General features: G+C 39.9%; 1 protein-coding gene across 1 annotated transcript in view; it reads right to left on the bottom strand.

Moving 5' to 3' along the window:
* The window catches only part of PLXDC2 (plexin domain containing 2), a 408,905-nt gene that overhangs the window by 215,164 nt on the left and 167,569 nt on the right, over positions 1-26,172 (bottom strand). Inside the window, exon 2 of the mRNA XM_045858118.1 lies at positions 24,712-24,923. Within this exon, the coding sequence (XP_045714074.1) occupies positions 24,712-24,923 (212 nt within the window). The remainder of the gene's footprint in view (positions 1-24,711; positions 24,924-26,172) is intronic.

Below are 26,172 nucleotides of genomic sequence, written 5' to 3' on the forward strand. Positions count from 1 at the left end.
ACTTCTGGCTTTTTCCAAAATTAAAATCACCTTTGAAAGGGGAGAGATTTCAGACTGTTGATGAGATTCAAGAAAATGCAATGGGGCAGCTGATGGTGATTGGGAGAACTGTGTGATGTCCCAAGGTGCCTACTTTGGGACTGAGGCATCATTGTCCTGTGTACAATGTTTCTTGTGTCTTGTATCTTCTTCAATAAACATCTCTATTTTTCATATTACATGGCTGGATAAGTTCTGGACAAAGCTTGTATGTTGGAAACCACAAAGTGTTATCAGGTACTACCTTTGTTTTGACATAAACATCCAGATAACAAAAAAATTTTCAGAAGTTCTATATTTTTATGGTACTAACATTTATCAAACTATGAATTCTCAAATTTCAGAGAATGAGAGTTCAATAATTTCACCATAGTGAATCCAGCTACCATTAGATTTTTGGTGATTGGTTTTGTTTTGCATCCTTTACTTTAAAAATAAGAAAATAGCTAATCACATATTTATGAGAACTGGTAAGTGTAGCTATCACATATCAGTGCATATAACATTTCAAGTTCTCAGTTTGATACATAATATACATCATGCACTTAATCCTACCAACTCAATGAATTATAAAGATTCTAAAGCTCAGAAACACCAAGTATGTTGCATGACATCACTTAAATCCCAGGAATGTAAAAACAGCTCTGTATAACTTCAGTCTGTGTTCCCTCTACTTACATAACACCTTTTAGGTAGTAACATGTTTAGGACCTCAAAAAAATTTATTTGGTCAAATTGTTTCCATGAGGCTACTTATCAGATTTTCTGAAATAGCTCCCTCATTGATCTCCCTGCTTCTCCTGTTGGTTCCTTTCATTTTATTTTTCCCACAGTAGAGTATTCCTTTTAAAAAAGAAATTTGATCATGTCCCTCTTTTCCTCCAATAAAACTTCCCATCACACTTAGAATAATACCCAAAGTCCTTATAATCACTGTGCTGGACACAGCCATCTCTTCAACTGCATCCTCTCCATCACATAGTCTGCACCAAATCTACTGGTTTTCTTGTGCCATCAATATGCCAGTGTGTCCCACCACCAGACTGTGCTCCTGCTGTTTTATGCATCTGGAACAATCCTCCCGTATTCTATCATGCTTTAATTCTTAGTCTGCTGCAATTTCCTTTATAACATTTTTTATCATATTTAAAAAAAATTATCACCCCCCGCATCTAAAATATCTCTCCCTCTCATCCTGGATGGTGTAGCTCGGTGGATTGAGCATGGGCTGCAAGTCAAATGGTCACCAGTTCGATTCCAAGTCAGAGCACATGCTTGGGTTGCAGGCCAGGGCACCAGTAGTGGCCATGTGAGAGGCACCCACACATTGATGTTTCTCTCCTCTTTCTCTCTCTCTTTCCCTCTCTCTAAAAATAAATAAATAAAATCTTTAAAATATCTCTCCCTCTCTCTACTGGGTTTATTGCCATATTCTAGGATTAGAGCGTCTGGTACATGACCGACATTCAATACATATTTGTTGATGTTAGCACTTCTTTACATTTCTCAAAGCTTGTTTCTTTGGCTTTGTAATAACCTCCTAGAAGAGAAGTCATCTTGGAGTATTCTTCTTTACACCAGGGAAAATGTAGAAGATCACAGACAAACAACCTAAGATCTTGGTGACTTGAAACAACAGTCAGGATTCTGCATTTCAACCATTTAAAATTCTGTTGAGGAGAACTGGGCTCAGCTGGGTGTTGCTACTCTTCTACAGGGTCAGCTGGGTCGCAGCTGGTTTGCAGCCAATTTGCCTGTTGGCTGGAAGTTGGCTGGTTCACCATAGCGTTGTTTGCACATTTAGGGTCTCTATCTCCATGTGTTGTGTCCTTCCCAAGGAGGCTAGATTGGATTTATTCACAAGGTGGTAGACTTCAAGAGAGTAAGAGTGGAAGCTGCAAGGCCTCTGGAGGCATTGCTTATAAGTTGCATTACTTCACTTCCATCCTACTCATTTGATCAGAACAAGTCACAAGGCACATCCTGAATTTGAGGGGTGGGAAGGTAGATGCTACCTCTGAGAAACTATAGAAATTTTTGGCTTTTTTAAACCCACCATGCCATCCAATTTTCTGTTCATGTGTGTTTGAGCTGTTTTGCTAAGTGTAAAATGTAGAGCTACTTTGCCCCCCAAGAGATGCTCTATCATTTCCACTTCACTGAGAGACCATTTTGACAATACCCTCTGGGGGATTTAATATAAAAAAGAAAAAAATATCTGTAAAGGTGCTTTCATTTGGCACACAGGTACTTGTTTCACCAATGTGAATTTTCTCAATGCTTTCTAAATAAGAATTTAAATGCCCATTTCAGATGATAAATTCTTCAAGATCACATCTTTAAAAAAGGAAAGTCTTGTTGACAATTCTCTTAATTTTAGATAGCTGATTAGAGGTCAAACAAGGTCAGGGCAAAGGGAGAGAGACTATGATAGATAGTTTCATGAATCAATAAAAACAAAAAAGCAAAAAGAAAAGCACAATCCGCAGAATAGTTTTGTTATAAAATTACCAATGCTAGATTCAAACAACTATTTTCATAACATGGTTTTGCTGACCTTGCAGAGTCTCTTTTAAATCTATAAAACTGGCATTTATATCTTACAATAAAATTACAAGATAGCTAGAAATATTTTATTTTAGTGCAGACTGTGAAACATGTTTTCCTTTTTTTGCTTCTGTCTCACAAAAATTATACAGGGGGAAATCAGTGTTTTTAGCTTCTTCCTTTCCTAAGAACTAGCTGGAAAAACCCCAAGAAAAATATACACAGGCCAAATTTTCAAGACACTACTGTCTAATGTAGGAAGATGCTATAAAATGGTCTGTTTATTTACAACCATTTCTTTTAAGTGTCACTCATTTAAGCAAACAAGTATTTATGATGCACTGACTATATATGTGGAAGGCTTTGAGTTGAGTGCTTTGAAGGGCAACAGATATTTACAATATTGTCCTTACCCTCCTGCAATAGAGTGAGATAATGCGGGTACTCAGAGATCTCTGTTCTTAACCAGTGTGAGGTCACTATGGCCCTATTGGCACAGTTATGTGAGCCTTCAAAGAAGGAGAAAATTTCATTCAGTTCCAGTGATTTAAAGCAGGGGACGTGGGTTCATAGAGTTATGATATTTAATGAGGGCCTTCAAAAATGATTTGGAACTACAGAGAAAGGCTGGTTTGAGCAAATAGTGGAACAAGCAGGGAAAAGCTAGGAAGATTACAGAAACTAAGGAGAACAACAGATATATACAGAGGAGTAAAGTGAAGTGAGTACAGTTAGATGCGTATTTAGATTGCACAATCCCTTGAGTGTCTGAACTTGATTCTGTGTAAGGTGAAAGCCTTAGAAGTAATGGATTAAGTGGACACTCAGAAGGAAAAATCTAGAAAATAGAATGAACTAGAGAAGGGGGATATTAGAATCAGACATTGGTTTGGAAACTACTGTAAAAGTGAAGAGTAAACTCATAACAGCTCCAAGTAAGTTAGTAAGAGCCAGAGTAACAGGGAAAGAGGAATTGTGAGAAATACTGAAGAACACTGAAAAATGACACTGAGGCACTTAGTTAGGACAACCAGACAATGTGACAGCTCAGAGTGACTAGTGTTAGTTAGCATGTTAAAGCAGAACTTGGAGTACCTATATGTCACTTTAAATGCTAGAAAACAAATACAGGAAATAAATAACGCCATTGGTTTACAAATATAGTGCACACCAAAAGCCACAGAAGCAGGGACTTAGGATAACCAGATGTAAATGAAAGGTTTCCCACATTAATAGAACACCTGTATTCCTACCTCGGTTTCACTGAACTTGAATAAATGCTCAAGGTGGGACAATGCCATGAGCTAAGGAGTGCCTTTGAACTTCAGTGCTGGTTCCAACACTTGTCTGCACATTAGAATTACTTGGAGATCTTTTAAAAATTTCAAAGCTGAGGTCATATGTAGACCAATTAAATCAGAATCTGGTCTGGAGAGCAGAGCTGAGCACAACTGTGCAGAAAAGTCTGGAAAACACTGAGTAAGAGCATATATTACCTACTAGCTGACATTTTTAATTTTCAGGTTGAGCATGTCTATATGTTACATGATCATGCCCAAACCAAGATGTTAGAAATAAAAACTCAATTTATCCTTAATGATAAAATTTTAAGAATTTCATGTTTTTAAATGTTGAGCTTACTACTTTCCATACTACATGCAGCAAGGTTTATATTCCAGAGAACTATAGGGATAATAAACAATCTACTTGTTTTTGAAATGGTGGCTCTCCAGAGTTCTAGCACTGTTGAAATGGATCTCAATAAAAAAAGCTGAGTCCGTATTTCTTTTCCTTATTGGATATCGGATCTGGAGAATTTCTGAGATATTTTCTGAATGTTTCATAAGTTGCATCTTATATGTCCCAAATAGTATAAATTTGGAATCCTCATATAGTTTTGCTGCATTAATTTGATGTAACATTTATGTGCCCCCCCCAGTATATTAGCTTTTAAAGAAGTTTCAAGATAAAGCAACTTTAAAAGCTCAATGGATATATTGTTTTGAGGTATTAATGTAATTTTAAAGACTATTAGTCAGCCCACATGTATGAGGAGGGGTGCAAACCCACCTAGAATTTATTTATAAAAAATTGTGTATTTATTCTTACATGTTTAAACTTTAGTCACCTTCAAAGTACTGTCCATTTGATGCAATATACCTATCAAGATGTTTTTTCTACTGCTCAAAAGTTTTTGAACTCGTCAATTTTGCTGCCTTTTAGTGCTTCTCCCTTTTTTTTTGTCTCATCTCTTTCACATAAGCAAAGCGTTTCCCTTTAAACAAACAAACAAAAGTCTCTTGGGGTGAGATCTGGTGAACAGGGAGGGTGGGGCATGGGAGTCATGCCCTTTTTTTGGTCAAAAACTGCTGAACACTCAGCACGGTGTGGACAGGTGCGCTCATAAATCACCCATCATGTAATGGGCAAATGTGCTGAAAGACTCAAAAAAATTACTGAGGTCAAACATAGCCTCTCACAACAATGCCAGCTTGTACACCAATACAGATGGGTTCCTAGAACACTCATCTGGTGGGAAAAGCCTGTACTACAAGGGGCCTGCCCTCCAGAAGCCAATTCTGTTTTTTTGAGGGGGTCCCTCCTAGTATAATCATCAGGCTTTGCAGAAACATGTAAGCTACTAAACAGTGGTAAGTGGAATGTGACTATACCAAACATAATATAAATAGCATTTTTAGAAGGAGGTTAGAGTTTGCTTTTGGAAGTTTAACTTGATTTACTTGTATGTTTTGAATGAAAAGTTCTAAAGTTTTAGAAAAGTTCTAAAGTTTTAATATCCTGTTCTCCCATTAGAATTCTATGTGTATTCAAACACTTGTATAAGCAGAGAATTTCCAATTGCTCGCGATTTTCTCTGTCTTGGCTTCCATATCTAAGTAGTTCTCTTTGCTAATCTATAATGTAAATAAAAGTTGCTTAGAATAGTCATTAGTTAATAAAACAAATTCAGCTAAGTTATTTCATTACTTAATAAAACAAATTCAGCTAATTTATTGGTAGAATTCAGAATATTACTTAATGGTGAAAACATTAAAAACAACCCAGGGAAAAAAATGAAGAAAGCTTATATCAAAATTATCCCTGGGTTTTGCTCGGGAAGGAACACTATTACCCCAGGGAATAAAGTGGAGACAGTGGGGAGGAGGGTGAAGAATAAAATTCTAATGTTTACTCAGAAAGTAAAGAATATAGTAAACACTCCTTGGAATCAGGCAAGTGAGAACAGGCATGTACGCCCAGCACATCAGCATTTTCTTACAACTAGTATGAGAGCCAAAGTTCCATCTGGGGCTCTGCACGAGGCGGTTTTGACTGCATAATTTATAACTAACCAGTCTAATATGTAGAACAGAGTTTCCCAAATCTGACACATATTTGGTCCCCTGGTGTAGCAGAGAATTTGTATACAGTGTGGGGAAAACGTAGGTTTACAGCTGTTCACAAGGAAAATAATGAAATTAATAAATAGTAATACAAGAATAAACCCTGTGTTTCATGTACTCACAACCATAAACCTAATTTTGACCCACCCTGTAACTCATCATGGTCCAGAGGGTTTTAATGCAAAAATAATGCCAACAATGGTTTGCAAAGCATGGAGAGGAATAACAGGCATGAATTTCGAAGCTGAGGAAGCAAACAAACAGATGGTCTTGAACACTAACAAAGGGGTCATTTCCCTCAGATACCTTATTAAGCAATAACATTCTTAGGTTAATCATTTCAATAAAGGAGTTCTGGAAAGTGGCTACCTAAAAATAACTTGTTGTTACATACTTACCAAGGCATTTATGATACAGAAAAATATTTTGGATCCAAGGTGAAGAATTTACAATGTGATTCCCAAAAAGTAAAATGTGAAAAACGTAAAAACAAGAATAACTTGGTGACTGACTTTTTTAAAGAGACACACCTCATTACCTATCATTTACTCTAATAATACAAATTTAAATGCCATTAATTCTCAAATAAAAACACTCTTTTTTGCAATTTGGTTTTATGATGATATCCATACTCCAGAGGTCACTGCCACAGGGTTTTCTGCCTTCTCCTTTTGTGATAGATCAGAACATCTTTTAAGAATCAGAAATACTGATCATATGACTGCTGAGTCAGAGCCTACAGAATTTCTGATACTCCGACACAGCACATTTTATTCACGAGGACTCTAGGAAAGGTGCAAGGGCACCACGTCAAAGTAAAAACTCCCCTTCCCCCTGAAAATGGTAATAATGAATGTAGCAAATGAGTATTTCTACATGCTACACATTTCTTCTCCTTGGCATCAACTCTCAAGAACTCCTAAGGTCAGTCTGGTTCCCCGGGAGTGGCTGATGAGCTATGTAGGGAGCAGCACTGGAGCCACAGTGAGTCCTCAAAAGGATTCCAGGGGAGTGGTGGTGGCATTTGCTCACGTTTCTGATCTTCCAGTCCTTTCTCCAGAGAGAAGCCCCGAGGGTCCTCGGGCATTCTCCAGTCCCCTCTTGTGCCACTTTCCTTCTCCCGCCTCCGCCTTCCTCCAGTTCCTGGAATATATCTATCTCCTCACTACTCATCATCCTCTCAAAATGCTGCTTTCCCTACCTGGAATGCTACATCCATCTCACTCCACCATTAACATTTCAATATAAACTTTACTTCTTTGAAGGTATCTTCCTCAATCGTCTTACTTTACAAGACCCTTCTCACTCCAGCTACTAACACTTATCTCTTTACCCACTTTGTTCCTTTATGTTTATGATTCTAGACTGTAAGTTCCAAAAAGGCATAGTTCACATCTGCTTTATTTACTAAAAACTACTAGCAATAGGTATTGATGAAATACTTGTTGAATGAATAAATGAACAAGTGGACGAATTAAACTGAGGGACCTTATTGTTTTATCTTGTAAAAGAAAGTATTCTGAATCCCTAAATGTCAGTTTATACATAAGTTTATAATATTTACCTAATAGTAAGCGGAGGGACAATTGCTAGTTGGCTACTAGATACAATAGTTCCATGATGAATTCTTGCTGAGTACAATTGTGAGTTCAGCAGTTTAATGATAAATGAAATTACTAAAACATAGTTGGTGCAGAAAGACCTAAGTAGAGGTCTGTAGGTCCAGGCATGTGAGAAATGGATGGGGAAGAGTCCACTGAACAATGGAGAGGAACTGTCCTCTGTGTGTAGACGTCAGGATAAGGATTCCTGGGGTTAAAATGTTTGGCTAAAGATGAGAAAAACTGCAGTGTCAAAAACAAAATTTTCTCTCTTAAACAGGCTAAAATTCCCATTAGAAGACTCTAAGCAAATAGATAGGAGCATATATTTGAATAAAAAAAAGCATTTTATAATATATCAGATTATTTTAACTACCTTTAAACTATGTTCAGTTTAGATACATTTAAAAATACTCCCTGAAGTAACTGGTGACTAAACAATCTGCTATCCAGATAGCAAATAACTTGAGATCTATCTGAATTTTCAAGAAAGCTCTAGATCATTCTTTGTCTTCTCTTCAATCTTTTCTTTCTACATTCCATCTCTAGCTTGTACTCACTTACTTGGGTCAGAGCTCTTAGGATACTATTTTACCTGATGAAACAAAATCTTAGGCTAAATAGAGTTATATGGGTGTAAGAAGAAAAACAGCATTAACTGACATTTAATTTTCTCACCAGGCATTACTGTTTACTGAAGGCTATACAGAGCTGTGAGTGGTGCTGTCAGCACACACAAAATGTGGTCGATGTGAAGGGTTTAGCTGAACGATTCGGTTTCCAGAATTCTATAGCCAGAATTTTCAGGGGTTGGAACTATTGTTCATGAAGAATCAACCATGAACAGAGAGATTCCTACAAAAAATAGGTTAAGGAATCTCTCCAGTGCCACAGGCAGGGGTCCATATGAATGAAGAAAGAGGAAGTTAAAGGTCCAATTGAAGTGGCTACTTCAAGAGAAAAGCTATCATGAGTTCACTGGGAAATGCGCATTGAGGAAATGGGCAAAAGGAAGATACAATATGAGACTTGTACTGGGACGATCCATGCAGCCAGTCACATGGCTGAATAAGAGTAGGATTAACAAAAAGGAAGCCAGATTCAGATTGGAAGGTTAGGTGTTCAAGTGTTGGAAACCTCATAAGGACCCATTTCAGAAAATGACATGTATTAATAACACAGAATCTCTTTACACATACCAGTTACCTTAGTTCACTTGGGCATAAGTACTATAGACCGAGTCAGTTAAACAACATAAATTTATTTTCTCACTGTTCTGGAGGTTGGAAGTCTGAAATCGGGATGCCAGAATGGTCAGGTTCTGGTGAGAACCCTCTTCCTGGGCTGCAAACAGGAACCTTCTCATTGTGTCCTCACGTGGCCTTTCCTCAATATTGCACACATGGAGAAAGAGGGCACTCTCTCTTCGTCTTTTTATAAGGCCACCAATCCTATGAGATTAGGACCCCAGCCTTATGAACTCATTTAACCTTCATTACCTCCTAAAAGCCTTAGCTTCAGATACAGTTACAGTGAGGGGCTAGGGCTTCAACATATGAACTTGAGAGGGACAGAGTTCAGTCCAGAGCACCAGGTGTCGGAGTTCGAGAAAGAGCTATTTCCAGAGTCAGAGAAAGAGCTACAGCGTGGTAGAGCACGCAAAGTGGCTAGCTGGCATTGGAAGCCAGAAACAGGGCTGTGGGTCCTTATCCTGGCCCTGCCAATAGCCTAAGCTGACCCCAGGTACTCCATCGTGCCTCTGAAGAAAAGTGTTCTGTGTAAGGTAGCACTTACAGCTGGTGAAACTTCTATAAAATTGAAAAAATATGCAAAGTCTCAGCCTAAAACTTTTTCCCCCAAACAGTTAGTTATTTGGTTGAGTTCCATTCTTTTTTTTCCCCTCCAAGTTGATGTGCAAACTAGAAATGTTTATGGCTAGTAATTTATGTATACTGAATACTATTGAATACATGGTGACCATTTAATCATACAATTTAATTCATTTGTTATTTATTTTTTTAGTAAGCTGGTTATAGACATAGACCAGACCATATTTCTGTCATTAAAAGTTGAACCTTTTGTCAATGTTTCAAATCTCTTTGACTTTCTAAATTTGCCCTGCTGGAAAGTCTAAAATGTTTCAGTCCTCTAATAAATAAAAAAAGATGATTGCTTCAAGACATGTCATTGTTTAAATTACAGTATTTATAGTTCTGGCTGGCATAGCTCAGTGGATTGAGTGCGGGCTGTGAACCAAAGTGTCGCAGGTTTGATTCCCAGCCAGGGTACATGCCTGGGTTGCAGGCCATGACCCCCAGCAACTGCACATTGATGTTTCTCTCTCTCTCTCTTTCTCCCTCCCTTCTCTCTCTAAAAATAAATAAATACATTTTTTAAAATAAATTACAGTATTTATGTATAATTAATAGAATATGCAAAAGTTATTCTTTATTATGTCTAAATACTCTTGAAAACTTAGAACATTAAATCAATCATAACCAAGTGGTAGGCTTCTCGTAAATGCAATTTCATGCACTGTAATATTTCTTTCAGAGGAACAAGAAAATAATCTTGGAAGCTTCCTGCAAAATAACCATCTCAGGTAAGGCCTCTAAAACCATCTTCTACTTCTTGTTTTCAATACCATGTTTTTAAGGGAAGCATTAGGAAGTCATCTGCCTATACTGTACCAACATAAAATAAGTTTAGAAGAAACGCAAGACAGAAGAATTCTGGAACATATACCTAAGAAACATATTATGTTTGAATTCGACTTAACTTACAGAATGCTACCTTGAGGGTGTCCATGAGGCCACAGTGAGCTGCCTACTAGAACTTGAGAATTAGATGGCTCTGTGGGAGATGACCTAGTAAGTTTCTATCAATTAAGAATATGATCAGTCATCTGTTTTGCATATTATTCTAGCAATAGCATCTTGTGGCCCATTTGATTGATGGGCCTGTGGAAATATTTAATTTAGACATCACTGCATTGGTCCACATGTGATTAAGGTAAAAAACAAATAAAGAACCAATACCTAAGTGTTTGACTATCTCTTGAGAATACAAAGGTTTGGCACCTTATGCCCACATGTCCCCAACCTGCTGTAGCTAGGCAGCAGCTGCCTCATCAGGCTGGGCACTTGCATCTGTCTGCCACAGTCCCCATACCCCATGGTTTTCCTATGTCCAGGAATAAACTCTCTTGCAATCGATCATGTCACTGTCTGATGTCTTTTTTTAACACCTGGGCTATTACCAGCATGACCCCAAGGACTCAAATTTGCCAACTGAATGTCAATCCAGTGATTGTTTTTAAATATGAGACTGAAGAGTTTCAGAACACTCAGAACCTGAACAAGGCAATTTTACTGAAATATCAGGAAAACAAATTTGGAATGTGTTAGCAATTTTGGAAGTGGAAATCTAATCTACTATATGGAATTCTATGAAATGAAAGGGGATAATCAATCCAAAACAGTGGTTAACACAGACATTTTGAAAAATGGAATTCAATGACTTCATGTTAGAAGTGGGAAGATATATAATCCGTCAAAAAATGGAAAGAGAAATTCCAGATCGATCATATCCCAGGGCACCGTAGAAATAGGACTCTCCTGATCCCCTGTGGGAGGTTAAGATGTGGATTGCTCTATTAAAGGAAGCCTTGGGCCATGGGTAATTCACCAAGGAGTAAGTGGCTGCAAAACCCTGGAAGGCCCCAGTGTTTTCATCAGCCCCATGCCCTTTTTTTCTACCTAGATGCCCAATGGCCCCTGCCTATCTAGAAGCATTATGATGCCCGCTGTCAACTGAGAAAGCCCGATGAGCACTCAGGGCAGGTAGTTTAAGGTTCACAGCAATGGCTTCAGGTGTTCTGTCATCACTGGCATGAACAGAGATGATTAAGGTGCTTCTCTGTTCTCCTGTGTGTCTCTAGGCATATGTGCTGTTGCAGCATTTCAATTTGTGGTTGCCTGAAATGGGAAGCAGACAGAAAGGCAGCAAAGTGAATTAAAACAGCCACAGTGGAAGAAAATGACTGGAGTAAGAGCAGAAGCTACAGCAGCTTGCCAAAGCCAAAGGACACTTTTCCTGCAAGTTCATCCTTGCCCCTTTGCAAACTGCTGGTGGCTTCATTTTGCCCTGCTCCAGAGATGGTGCAGGGAGTGACGGTGCTCACACGATTGCTGTCTCTCACTATTATTTTATATGTGGACAGACCTGAATTTGTAATTCATCAAAACTACTGTTTAGGGGGTAGGGGAGAAAATTGTTGGGAACTGCCCTGACTGGTATCAGAAGCTGAAACCCCCGCCTAGGCTAAGGCTAAGGGAACGCCCTTGGAACCTTAAGCCAGCAAGGAGAAAAAAGCTTATCTTCCTGGCAGGAATGCTGCTTCTGCTGCTTTATTCATAACTGAACCCCAAAAAGCTTGGTCGGTTAGCCAAAGATGGGTAAGATTCCCCACGGGGGGAACGACCTAAGACAGGCACGATCACTTTGGGAGGCCCCCCAAAAGAAGGACTTGGGGGGCCGCCGCAGCAAAAGGGAGTGATGGACCCTCACTCCTCAGCTTTGACATAGCCTGAGTTCTCAGTGTCTGGGTAAAAACCTCCTTGTCTCCCAGTTGCCTTAGTTCCCTTGCTCCACCTAAGCCTGAAACAATGACAGGGTGGTGCAGCTCTGTACTGAGAAGTGCGGATTCCCCAGGGTGATCAAGCCTAAGAAAGAATATGTAAATTACTGTGAAACCTCCTGTGTTTAGAATGCTCTCAGTTGAATGAGAAGGGTCTTAGGAGGAAGTTAGTTTGTTCCTCAGTCTTATAGCTCTTTGACCCCGACTCAATAGACTGGCAGAGTTCTTTGTTTTCTATGGTTCCTTACTTCCCCCTAATGACTTCTGTACTTTACCTGAATTATTATGCAGAATGAGCCCAATAAAAGCAGGTATGGACTGTAAATCGGTGCGCTCCCCACTAGGGGGGGTGGCCATTTCGTCCCTACTTCTCCACAGAAACTAGTTTGTCTCTGTGCATGTTTTTTCTTGCGTGTTTATCGTCGAGCCATCCGCAGCATTCCGTGATCACTGCTGGCCGGTGACCCACGCAACAGAAAATCTGCGCAGGTAGCATGAACTTCAATTGGCACAAGTAGATGGGGGACTCCAGTGGACACAAGCAGGGCTTCCCTACGGGCACTGAGGCTGGACCACTGTTTTTGAGCCTGGGGACAAGGGCTTCCAGACTATGGCCATGGTCGAAACACTCTCTGCTCCTCTGTAAGCACCTCACTCTCTCTCACCCCTCATCTTTTCTTTTGCAGAAGAAAATGGTACTCAGGTCATTTGAGTGTAAAAACAAACTTACTGCTGTACAAAGAATTCCAGTGGACACCCTATAATCACACACCCCACTTCACCACTCATTTTAATGCGAAAGTGGCCAACAAAACTATCAGGCTTTTTTATTGGAAATCTCCTTCTAGTTCTTGTCACATTCTATTTTCCTTACAGTCCAATCCACAATCGAATCTTGGTTTTCTTGATCAAAAAGGAAGGATAGCCTCTCTATTCTTTCTGGGTTTTTATGTCCAATCATCAGTTAAATACCACTCTCTTTGCATCCAGTAATATTTGCTTCAAACCGATGGATGTTTTATGAACATCAACAAATGTATCTAGCGATGTTTCATCCCTCATGGAGGTAGTAATCTGAATGAGATTTCCCAAGATGGGATCTTTTGAGATAGTCTGGTCATTTCATGGTGATATGGTTTGGAGCGATACCCATGGGGTTTTATTGCCAGACCATGCTTTAAATAGACAAGCCCTCTCACTTATTCTAGGAGAGAATCTCCTTATTCTTTTCCCATGGGGTTACAGCAATGGAGACACGCACAATGGTTTTGGACTATGCACACTGTCAGTAGTACATGAGTTTCTAGTCAAGAGAAATACTTGGTTGAGAGGGCAAATACGCCACAAAGAAAGAAGAAGAGCTGCAGTGATGGACACAGACACGGGGAGCCAGCCTCACAGGGGTGCATGCATGTGCGAAAGGGGAATATGCAGGAAGAGAGAACTGGAGAACCTCATTTGGAATGCCCCACTGTCATGAGTCCACCACTGTATCTGCTTTCCAGTTCTCCCAATTTCAGACCCCATTATTAAAAAAAATTCATTATGCTTTGATTCTTCTCATTGTGTCCCCTCCTTATCTTCCAGAGCCATAATCTAATGAGTATAATTAAAGCTTAAGGCATTCACTGAAGCAAAAGGGAGTGTTAGCCAGTCCTCCATGTAGCTATATAATTTTTATCATTGTCCTCATGAAAAAAGATTCTGACTGGATACTCAGGGAAAGAAGACACCTAATTCAAGGGTAACCTAGATGTCTGTAGAAGGGGCTATCTAAGGGGCCATTCATTTTCCTCTCTTTACCATGATTAGGAATGATGCACACATGTATGCATGTGCACATACATACAGGCAAAACACAGATACACACAAAAACATGCACTTACAAATCACCCAAACTTCCATTGGCAGGCTTTGAAAAAAATCTCTAGTATACAGCAACTCTGCCTACACATAGGGTTTTTAAAAACTCTACATCTATCACCAAGTTCTCCAGTTTTAATGTTGTAGCTGCAGCCCAAAGGAAGACAATGATGTATCGGAACGGTGGCCACTGAGCAGACGGGGAAGATCACTGGAGAAAGCACTGCTAGTGCGAGAACAGAAAGGAACAAAGAAAATTAATGTGGGTCCCAGATTCTGCTTCCAGGCTGGCTCACTCACTGCTTTGTATCAAGCACTATTTCAAAGTTGGAAATCATTTCCTCTCCCCAGATTCTTTATTACCAACGTTTAAAAAGTCAGTAGAAAATCAGGGAGAACAGGCCCACAGTCATTTACCATTTACTGTAATTTGCATTCACAAGTGATCAGCAACCAAACAACAGTTTCCTTTGAAAATGTTTAAACATTTTTCTTAACTAGAGAAAAATGCAGTTTTGCCCTGGCTGGTATGGCTCAGTGGATTGAGTGCCAGCCCACAAAGCAAGGGATCACTGGTTCGATTCCCAGTCAGGGCACGTGCATGGGTTGAGGTCCAGGTCCCCATTGGGGGGCATGTGAAAGGCAACCACACACTGATGCTTCTCTACTTCTCTTTATCCCTCTCCGTTCCCACCTAAAAATACATAAATAAAACCTTATTAAAAGTACAGTTTTTTCTTTTGTCCTTTTATGCAATTGACTTTGTATACAGAATATATCACATTCTCTTTTTAATGACAAGGTAAGAAATACACATTTACAAAGCAAATTTTTTTAAATCCTTGAAGTAGCAGTTATGACTGTACCTAAATGAAAAATTTAATGTAAACAGGTAGAAATCAGTGTTGCAAAGTTTTCTTTCAAATCCCTTTGACCACAAGTGGGATCAGCACTGTGAATCCAAAATAAGATGGATAAATACGTGACTAATTAATAGATATTGTCTAAAAGATGAATGTCAATGTGTTCTGTAGTTTTATTCTTTTAAGCTAAAGGTAGTGTAAATATATGAACTTTACAAAAGAGAAATTACTTGGAAAAGAGAAATAGTATCACCAGTGTTTAATTCATTCACTCAATTCAGTGCCATGGATTCCAAACTATTATTTCAATTTAATAGCTCAGGCTTGAAATACCATATAGAAAATAGCTCAGAACAACAGTTCCCAGGGGCTGCAAAGTTCAATTTTTCTCTTGACTCTGGGCAGATTCAGACATCTATGCATTGCAGGATCATGAACAAAATGGTTTGCTTTTAGGGATACACAGAAAGAAAATTAGGGAAGTCTCTTTTTATTCTGAATGTTACTACCCTTTCTTAAAAAGACCTTTCGCCATTAGATGCCTTTTTAAATAGAGTGGCATAGTACAAGTTTGTTTATGACAAACACAAACGAAGCAATGACTATGAGTATACACATGCATGCTCTGCTATAAAGAGACCCTGATCTACCTTAAAACTGCTTTGGAGATGCAAGGTGTACAAGTTCTGTGCATGCTCAGCAAAGTATGCTTAAAATAGAAATATAATATTTCATACCTTAAGTAATCAGAAAATTTTAATTATCTTCTGTGTTTGTAATGGCCCATTTTTTCTGTAGACCTCATAGTCTTTCCACCTAAATCACAATATTTGGCAAAGATGCATGAGATGCTTTTGCCAAAGGTCCCTAGAAACTTGTAGGTAATCACATAAAATTACAGAACACCATTGTTTATCACAGGCCTATATTCCTTATTTTTTTCAGTGAATTGGTGCTAAATTATAAAGTGCTTATTAATTTGTTAGATAAAATACAGCAAAGACCTTGTATGATTTAGTGTACCAGACTGGTATTAGTATTTCTAAACAGTAAGTGAGCTCATGCTGTGGGGCTGGCAGGTTCATGATCCTACAGATCTTCATGGGAGTAAGCAGTGGCACTAATATTCCCCCAGATGTAGTAATAAAAGCCATGCTATCAGCATGCCTGTTCCCACTCCTGTTCCAACTCCTCTTTGAGCCACAATCACTTTTATTACTCTATTCCTCATTCTGAAAAAAAAATCACAGAAAAAAAAACTAGTCTTTAAAACATGGCACATTAATATAAAATGAGACTGTCCGGCGAATGACCCCAGAAGCTCTCTCTTTGCTCCCCAGAAACCAGACAGCTGAGGAGATCGTGAAGGGGAGTAGAACTTGCCAACCCAAAAATATGCCTTTTGAGATACTGGTTATTTATTTTAAGCTGGTTATTTCCAAGAAGCCAAAGACTCAGGAACAAACCTCTGTCCTCCCCACAACTGCCTAAAAGGAATTTAGAGAAGATCTCATCCAGAAAGGGGGATTTCATCATAGATAACAATAGTTTAATATAAATTAAATGTGACAGATGGGGAGGAACCTAGCAAGGACCCTTTGATCAGTCTCTGTGCCCTATGGTTAAAGATGGCCCAGCGAACATTTATTTAACTAGCTTTTGCTTTTCCATCTCCACGTGAATTGCCTTCCCGCCCTATGAAGTCCCAAACCATAACCCGCCTCCTTTTCTCTTTAGCTCAAGATGGCATATAAGCTCGTAACTGTCCAATTCATCCTCAGGTCTAACATTCATATGAAATCCCCACATATACTTAATAAATTTGGCATTTTCTTTCTGTTAATCTGTATTATGTTAATTTGATTATTTGTCCAACCAGAATAACTTCTAAGCATAAGAGGAAAACTATTTTTCTGCCCCCACAATAAGATACGCTCTCCACAAGGAGATGAACTGATCTTGAACACAACATTCCATGGGACCTGACAACACCCCCCCCCCCGCCCCCCGCCGCCAGGTGCTGGTAGTTGACATTTTCTAGGCCTTCTGAAATGGCTGGCAGGGAGTCTGGGCTGCTCGGAGTTTGAACCTTCAATGTTTACTGCCCTTGTGCAAATGTCTTCTCGTGCTTGTCCAATGAGGAGGAACAGTGAACAGGATGCCATCCCTCCTGGAGCGCTAGCCCACTGTGGGCCACCTCTGTCTGGCTGCCAGGAGGACAGCAGATGGGAGCATCTGCTGGTTTTTCTGCTCTTGAAGTCTAGCCCACACTCAGGGCCACTTACTCCTTCACCTTGAACCCTTTGCTCAGCATATGAAGATGGGGCACATTCTGGATCATCAAACCAATTAATCTGTTTCTTCAGCATGAGTTTTTCAAATCTATTAAACACAGATCTAGACCTATGACATTGGTCTGTACTGTATTTTTGTATTGAAAATAATAATTTTCTCAAAAGTGTATTTTAAATCTCCTATTGAATGTTAGTCTGAGCAAAGAAGAAAAATGAGATTGCAAGATGATGAAATAGAAATTCAAATGATTAATAGTTATCTGATGTTTTCTATATGAGAGGTCCCCTATCACTGTCACTAGTTAATACAAAGAGAGACAGAGGACATAACAGGGTCCTCATGAGTGGCTAAGAAGCTGAGGTAGGGAACACTCTGCAATATTTTTGTAATTAATCTCAGGGTCCTGGTGGGTGAAGTTAAATATACTATTTCTCTTTGGATATTGAGAATTCAAGTATATTATTCACTCTGAAACATAAAACTTGTTCTGCAAATACATTATGACTAACACACTTAATAATTTTACACCCCGTATGCATCATTCCAAAGACTATTTCCATGCCATACCTATAAGTAAACTTAATTAGTGCACGAGGAAGCATCACAGAGATAATACAGTTATTCTTTATATAACTCTTTGAAGGACAGTTATGAATCTTTTTTCCATTTTTGTTTCAATAAAGACCTAGCATGTCAAGCAAAGAATAATCTATAACCAAGCAAGATATTTGATACTCTATTTTAATCCTCATTGTCTTTTTAGAGGATGAGCAATAATTGCAGATCGGTTCTGCCTGCTTTACTATTTTCAGTGTGTTTTTTTTCTTTAAAAACTAAAAGCCCTCATCAATATTCCATAAGAAAATGAATGGGATTAAATCAGAAGCTTAAAACTACATGTTTTTTTCAATTACCAAAACAGAAGAAATTGAAATAGATTTTGTTGTCAGTTAACATACAATCTTTACAATGCAGAGCTGAAGACATAAGGCCAGTACCCAACCCACACAGGATGGGTGCTGCCCAGGGTGGTGGTCAGCTCCCCTGCAGGGATGGCAATAGTGAGGGTCTACAATTAACCCTCAGAGTCAAACAGGCACCAGAAGGTTGGGGAAAACTTTGTCCACAGCAGCTAATGTAAGTTAATGATTCAAAATCTAAATCTTCCTCAAATTCCTATGCTCAAACATAGCCTTTTCCCTAACTACTGTGTCGTGTCACTCCACCATTTTCATCTAAAGTTAATTCACCTTCCTATGTCGGGATGTGGGTTGTCTGATGAAATCCTCACTCACCCCAACCCAGGGCAATATTTTAGGAGCATCAATGCAATCTTGCCTTTTCCTGTTTACAAACTTTCAATGGCTCCCAAGAATTCAATACTTTCCTGGTAAATCCCAAACACCTTCATATAGTGTTATGAGCTAATGCTTGTGTCCCTCCAAATTCATATTTTGAAATTCTAACCCCAATGTGATCAAATTAGAAAGTGAAACCTTTGAGTGGTGATAAGGTGATGAAGATGGAGCCCTCATAAATGAAATTAGTGCCCTTATGAAAGAGACTCCAGAGAGCTTTCTAGCCCTTTCAGCCACATGAGGACACAGCAGAAGAATGGCCCTCTGTCAGTCAGGAAGCAGGCTCCCACCAGACACCAGATCTATCAGCACCTTGATCTTGGACTTCTCAGCATGCAGAATGGTGAGCAATACATATTTGTACTTAGGTATGTAAGTACATAATACATACTTAGTCTATGGCATTTTTGTTCCAGTGGCCCAAGGGACTGAGACACTAAGTATAAAAGGAGGTTTAATGTCCTGCCCCTGCTTATCTGTGTGTAACTTACTGACCAGAAATACTAGTATGTGGCTACCTTCTAGTGCTTTCTTCATAACTTGGTTCACGTGCCCTCATGTGCTTTTTTATCATTTGTGGAAGCAAATCTGACACCTATATGTGTTTGAGAAACTTCAGTTTACTCTTGAGTCAAGTAAATGCTCCTTCAGGACTAATCCTAGTATTCCCTTTGCTCAGCTTTCTGTTTCTGCAACCACATACTGAAACCTCTGCGAATGGAACATCCCCTAAACTGGAAGTGTTTCATTAAAGAAATCGGCACAAGCTTTTCACATTCACCATAAATATAGTAACAAAGCTGTGCAGTATCAGATGGTCCTTTTTTTTTCAAACAATGTCACAAACCTTCATTATCACACACATCTCATATGTAAGTATTCTCTTCCATGAGATCGCTATGCAGAACAGTGGCCTGCAAAGAGTCAGCACAGCAATATTCTGCTAGTTTTCATCACTCTATTTCTGTGGAACTGGGCAATATGTTTGATGACTAACCTATATTTTTATTCATTGTTGTTAACGTTCAGATCTCTGAGACACGCGAGCAGTAGGCTTTTCATTATCTGAGAATATTCTGATGTATTCTCCATCCTACAAACATACTGTGGACATTCTGCCCACATGGGATATTATGGAATTTGCCTTCTTCTTTGTGAGATAATCATCAAAGCAACCACGCTCTTTTTTAGATTAAGCATTTGACAGTGATTTCTTGCCTTTCAAATATATTACCTAGTGACAGAGTGCAATAAAATATCAGAACACACACAAGAACCAGGTGTGCAGCAATTAGCAATTGCTAACTTTATAAAGAAACATATTTTACAAGTCATAAAAATCAGATGCAGACACATGGACAATGTAAACCATAACAGAAGATCAAAGAGAGTTTTCCCCTAATGCATTTAGGAGAAGAATGGCTGATCTCTACTTTTTAATTACATTGTCACATACATTTGGCGACCACTCACGAACGCACCTTCCTCAGGGCTATAAGACAAACACAGATGATGTAACAGTTGCTGGAAACGTTTGCAGATTTTAACTTGATACCAGAATGGGAAATCCATGCGACATACTATTGGTAAGCAACTCAATTTAATCTCTTTCAGAACATTTACATCCTTAAAACTACTAGCTACTAGGTGCTCTAAGTCCTTGCAACTTAAAGTGTGGCCGGTGGTCCAGGCACACCTGCACCACCTGAGACACAGTGGTTAAGCTGACAATTTCTGAACCAGTTTGGATCATAAAGCTTCACTGATGTGATCCATAAGCCCTATTTTTAAATCTTCTCTTCTTTAAGTCACCCAGGTGCTTGTCAATCAAGACAAAAAAATCACACTTGATAATCATTTTCAGAAACCCTCTCATTGTCCCAAGAGATGGAATATGAAGCTCCAAATACTGCATATGGATAAAAGCACGTATTTGGCTCAGTGCCTTAGAAAGGAATTAGGGGTTGGTGTTTATAAAGTGAAGAACTATATTTTACCAACACCATTACACAGGAATAAGATAATGAAGTTGTGCTTTATGAGAATCAGTCACTCTCACCAAACACTGTCTGCTCAGGCCCCTCCGTTCTACGAGGCACCGCCGAGTTCTCTGTGCCAGAAGATGGAAGGGCAGCTGGCAGTGAGGCGGAGATATGACCCCGGCTCATCCATGCACGTGCCCTGGGGTCACAAGTTCCCTGAAGGCTGTTCAAACAAGGCTGTGCCGTGAATGGAATTCTACTTGACCTGAAAGTTCTGGAAGTACTTACATTCCCAAAGTCATCTCAAAAAGTAGCACAGGAGTGACTGCTTTATGACACCTCACTCTAAATACCTACACATCAAAAGAAGGCACTGTTCTTCTACTTGGCTAAGTGGTTACATGTCCACATGATCAGAGAAAATATAAGAAGAAAATCTTACATAAACTGACATTCTGATCAACAGTGGCATTTCTTACTGTTGAGTCCCTGCTTGTTCAACAGGAAATACAATTGATTTTTTTAAAGATTTTATTTATTTATTTTTAGAAAGGGAAGGGAGGGAGAAAGAGAAAGAGAGAAACATCAATGTACAGTTGCTGGGGGCTGTGGCCTGAAACACAGGTATATGGCCTGACTGGGAATCGAACCTGCGACACTTTGATTCGCAGCTTGCGTTCAATCCACTGAGCTACGCCAGCCAGGGCTGAAATACAATTGATTTTTAAAACACCTTTCTATCTTCAAGGGAACGATATTTTTTTTAAATGGCGACAACAACATCAAACTTCAATTGGAAGAATTCTTTAGCTGGGATACCAGGTTTTACAATCCCTCCATTATCTGTTCTTGTGCAGAGCCAGAAAAAATAGCCACAAATTTAAGAGAACAACTGTCTTTGATTCATAATGAATTTGTGCCAAAATACTAAATGTGCTATTGTCTTTTCTTTTCTGACTTTGATGAGTGAAAGTGGGACAGAAACTCCAAACATGGCAGAAGTGAGGAGGCCGTGCACAAGAATGCGTCCTGGGGTTTCAATCTCACTGGGAGGCAGATTATTTTACGAGCCACCACTGTAGCCAGGGCCCTCGGGCAAAACAATTCTGATTCCTGAGACCCACTGTGGAAGCCTTTCAAAGAAAAAGCACTCATAGTTGTTCATGCTTATTGCTTGCAATAAGCAACAGAAAGCAAAATGTTTATTCCTAAAAGAAAGATCACGTCCCAGGGCCCAGGACAGAGGAGTTCCTCTATAACCATCTGGTTGCTTTCCTTTTTACTCCTGTTTACCTCAATTCAGGAGAAGTACCTTCCCCCAAAGAAATACAACGGCATTCAAAAATACTATTTCAAGGGCCAGGATAACTACACTTTGCAGAAAAGTTTCTGACAGAGGCTTTCGTTTTCAGCACTAGTGGTGGTGTCAAGAAATGATTTACGGGACTTTAGATCCCCAATCATCTTTAGCAAAGATCCCCAGAACCCCATCAAAAGAAATAAACTCTCAACATAAAGGCAGTCCTCTTGTAATATCTAGCTTCTTGGAAGACAAGACCCCTTCCAGCCAGACTGAAGCGCCAAAGCTGCTCTCACACTGATATCTGGGTGCTGCCGCTGCCCATTAATCTTTCCCTGTATATTAGAGAAAGCCAAGTCAAGTAGAAGTGCTAAATCTGAGGGGCTGGGAAGTGCCTAAGGTTGAATACTGGCCTCTTTACTCATTAATGGGAGTCCTCAGGAAAAACACTAGACCTAAATCTAAAACTGCCTTCATGTAAAAGTCACTGAGATTACCAGTGAACCTGGGGATGCAAATCTCTCTAAGCTGATGTGAGGACTATCCCTACAATGCCTGGAGGATCTAAACACCAGTGAGTACCCAGCAAACAGCTTCCTGAACCATCCTTGAATTTTCTTTTTACTGATTTGGAATCAATGATATGTGGTCCCCCCCTGTTAAGGCAGAAAAAGAAAAAAAAAACCCCAGCTGAATAACAAAATCACAGCTATAATAACAAGTGGGATTATATTTTGAGGAGTGTAATATATCCCTGAGCAAAGACATTTTTTATTTCACAAGTGATTAGGAAAATTCAGCAACCTGCATGGAGATCACAGAGTCCTCGGAATCTGTGTTCCCCTCTTCCAGTCTCAGTGGGTACAGTTCTGTGCAGAGAGTAAACACCTCCGCTTCTGTTCAGTTCTCCTTTCTTTATGTCGTACCCTAACTAAAGAGCTTCTCAGGGAAGAATAATGTTGCCTACTCTGTGTTGCTATAACAACACAGTTGCCAAAATAGTAGGCACACTGCAGGAGTCAGAATAGCCTCTTATAGATATTGTATCACTTCTGCTCCTGGCATATCCTCTGCTGGCTGCTAAGGGGCCTGGCTGAGGCCGCCAGAGACCACCAGAGTCCATACTAATTAAGGAAATGGAGAGGGGTTTTGAAAACTGCCGGGCTTCTCACATGCACAGACCCCCACTAGCCTGTGCTTCAGAGCTTCTGAAGAGTCCTCTCACTAATGAGGGAACAAATGGTGCCTTGATACTATTGGCAGGACTGTGTAGTATCTGTTGCATGAAGTTGAGTTTTTTACTAAATAATGAGTAGTTCAGGGCAGTAAAAAGAACGATGCCTGATTCTTAAAAAAGATTAGGTCTGTCACCTGGAAGAAGTTAGAAACTAAGACTTCGGAGTAAAAGAGAATATACAATCAGACAATGGCCACACCACAGGTGACAGCAGAACTCTGACCCTGACCTCCAGAGCAAACAGTTCAGGGAGCCAGAACACAATCCAGGCAGCAACTGGCCAACAATGGGCAGGACTTGAGTAGTAATTGACAGCTTCCCTATTTCTTTCTCCTAGCATCCAAGTCAGGGCCAACCACAGAAAGCCACACACACTCCCTCAACCAATCACATGAGATGCTGTTTTTCAGTAGCCCACCTCCAGCTTCTCCAGGTCAGAACTTACATGAAAATCTTTCTTTTCTTAACTGAAACCTTTCCCACCCCCCTGAATGTTTTAAGCCTCCACCAAAGGCAAGTGATGGAGGCTGGCCCCTGTGCCATTGCAAACTGAATAAAACAGCTCTTGTTCTCATTTGGGTGGTTTTTGCTCATTCCCTTAAGATTTATCTGTTTGATTTTGCTATGTCTAGCACAATAACTAGTTCAATTTTATGATTTGCAATGCTAAGGACTACGGAAACTTAAGCAATGCAATACTACCCTCGAGGCTTCTAGGTCACCCTAAAATCTGCCTTAAATCTGCCCTCAGCGAACTTCCAGACTCACCAAACCCATCTCCAACTCCTCCCCACTCCGCTTTATAGCTCTACCCATGACAAAGAATTACTTCCAGTCAGAGAGTGACCAACCATCCCAGTCTGCCCAGAACTGCCCCACTTTTAGCACTGACAGTCCTACCCTCCAGGAAACCCCCAGTTCTGGGCAGCCCAGGAGAGCTGACCATCCTGCGAGACACCGCAATGTGCCACGCTGTTCTGCAACTCAGTCACCGCAGATGCAATTCACTCCACCAGGAATCCTTTTTCACCACTGACAGGACATCAACCTGGGCGCTCCTCTCAATTTGCCAAGCCCTTGCCTAAAAGCCCACTCCTAGAATTAACCTCTCTGACAACAGCCCACCCCCTACCCGACCCCAAGCCGATGATCACTCCCTCCTCCATGCCTGCCACACTACAGCCTGTACATTTTTTATACATATGACATGGCACAGAGGTGACTTGATAACAGTGCTTAGACCCTCCTATACAACACATTCCTTGCAGGCAGGGTCCGTATCCTCTTCATCACTGTGTCCCCTCAGTGTCATCACACACCAGAGCCCATGTGTGTCTGTTTCGTGAGTAAATGAATATATGGGTGATTGAATGGTTGGTTTAGCTATTCATTCATTTGATATCATTATAAATACTTATTATTGAGTTTCTAAATATTAACAAATTAATTATTTACTAATGAATTAAATTGATCCTTACCAAAAAAAGTCCAAAAGTTCTAGGTTGAGCTGAAGGGACAGCATACGCTGAGTGCCTTACAAGAAATACATTCATTAGTCCATTTCGATTGCCCAGAGTACTTACCTCGATCTGGGTGGTGTTGTCCTGCCCATCATCCAGCAGCAGGTCTGTGAAGCTCCTGGGCTCTGGGGAGTCTTGGCCCATGCTCGCTCGGTTCGTGTCCACAGCCTTGAGGGAATCTGTGTTCCTTTTCCACCGGTGGCTGAATGTATGTGTGTCTACTTCTATCTCCTCTTCTGCTTGCGGGAGAGCCTGAGGAACTTGATGCTGCCAGTCTGTTTGAAAAGAAATAAAATAAGATATTACTACTTGCTAAGAATCACACACACACTATCAACTTGAGTAGGAAAAAAATTCTGCTAGTCATGAAAATAGAAAACTAACTCATACAAGTGAAATCTGTTTAATTGCAATATTTTGAGTTGGTATGCACATCTCTGAGTGGAATGCAATTTCAGGACACATCACAAGTTGCAACAATGGTTAATGTGCAGATGCAGCAGAGTCTCTAAAACAGATGTGCAGCCCTAAAGCAATGCATTTTTATTCGCTTTCTTCCCTGCCTTCCACACACACTTCATATACATTCTCCAGTTGTTCTGAGAAAACAAGCTGTAATCCAAACAAAGGAATGAAAACCAAATGATTCTCAGTCCATTTGAAAATAAAAGTCTGACCTAGTTAACATTTGAACTTCTATTTGTCTCATGTGAGCTGTGCTGAACCGCAAAGAGACACCCATGTGTTTGAATGGGTTAAATAATACACGGAATGATCTTCATGTAAATGTGCTAGCCTGCCTTGTAGCTCACAAGTCACACTTGGTTCACAGCTGAAGTCATTTAATAAGCAGCGCCCTCAGGAAGCATCACAAACGTTCTTGTTCACTTGTGCTGTTCCTACCTCGGAGTCTTGTCAGGGAGGCAAAGAGTGACAGTGATAGACATTTAGAGAAATGGATGGGAAGGCAAGGAGATCAAATCACAAAGGTATTCGAAAGCCATCTGCAGGGACTGGCCCCGCTCATCCTGCCACTGCAGGAGGGAAAATTAAATTTAATCATTACTCCTAGTCTTCCATTTCAGGAGGTCAGCAGGGGAAGGTGTAGCACAAGCATGAGAAATTCAGTTTCTGACTAAGAAGAACAGCCCTCTTCCACACAACTATTACCAAAAGATATGAATCGACAGGCTTTATAGCTGGCAGGATATGGCTTCAAAAAAAGCTATTGGAGCAGTGATTTAATTATAACTGTGATGTTCCCCTCCATGCAGGAACATTCCAAGAAGCCAAAATGTATTTCATGTGGCTTATAATACCACTGAATCAGCTATTTGCAACTCTAATAACTAAGGTAAAGCTACCAGTACTCACCATAGGCAACTAGTCTAAAATATCTCCCTTTTACCTCAAAAAAGTGGTAATTCTTCCAGACAGAGAGACTATTCTTTGGTTTCATTGTGAGAGCTTAAAAGATCCCCCACTGCCTGATGCTTTAGTGGATATGGCTTAGAGAGAAACACT

This window comes from Phyllostomus hastatus, unplaced genomic scaffold (assembly GCF_019186645.2).
Source record: "Phyllostomus hastatus isolate PE091 unplaced genomic scaffold, TTU_PhHast_1.1 phas_scaffold_1674, whole genome shotgun sequence".
Lineage (NCBI taxonomy): Eukaryota > Metazoa > Chordata > Mammalia > Chiroptera > Phyllostomidae > Phyllostomus > Phyllostomus hastatus.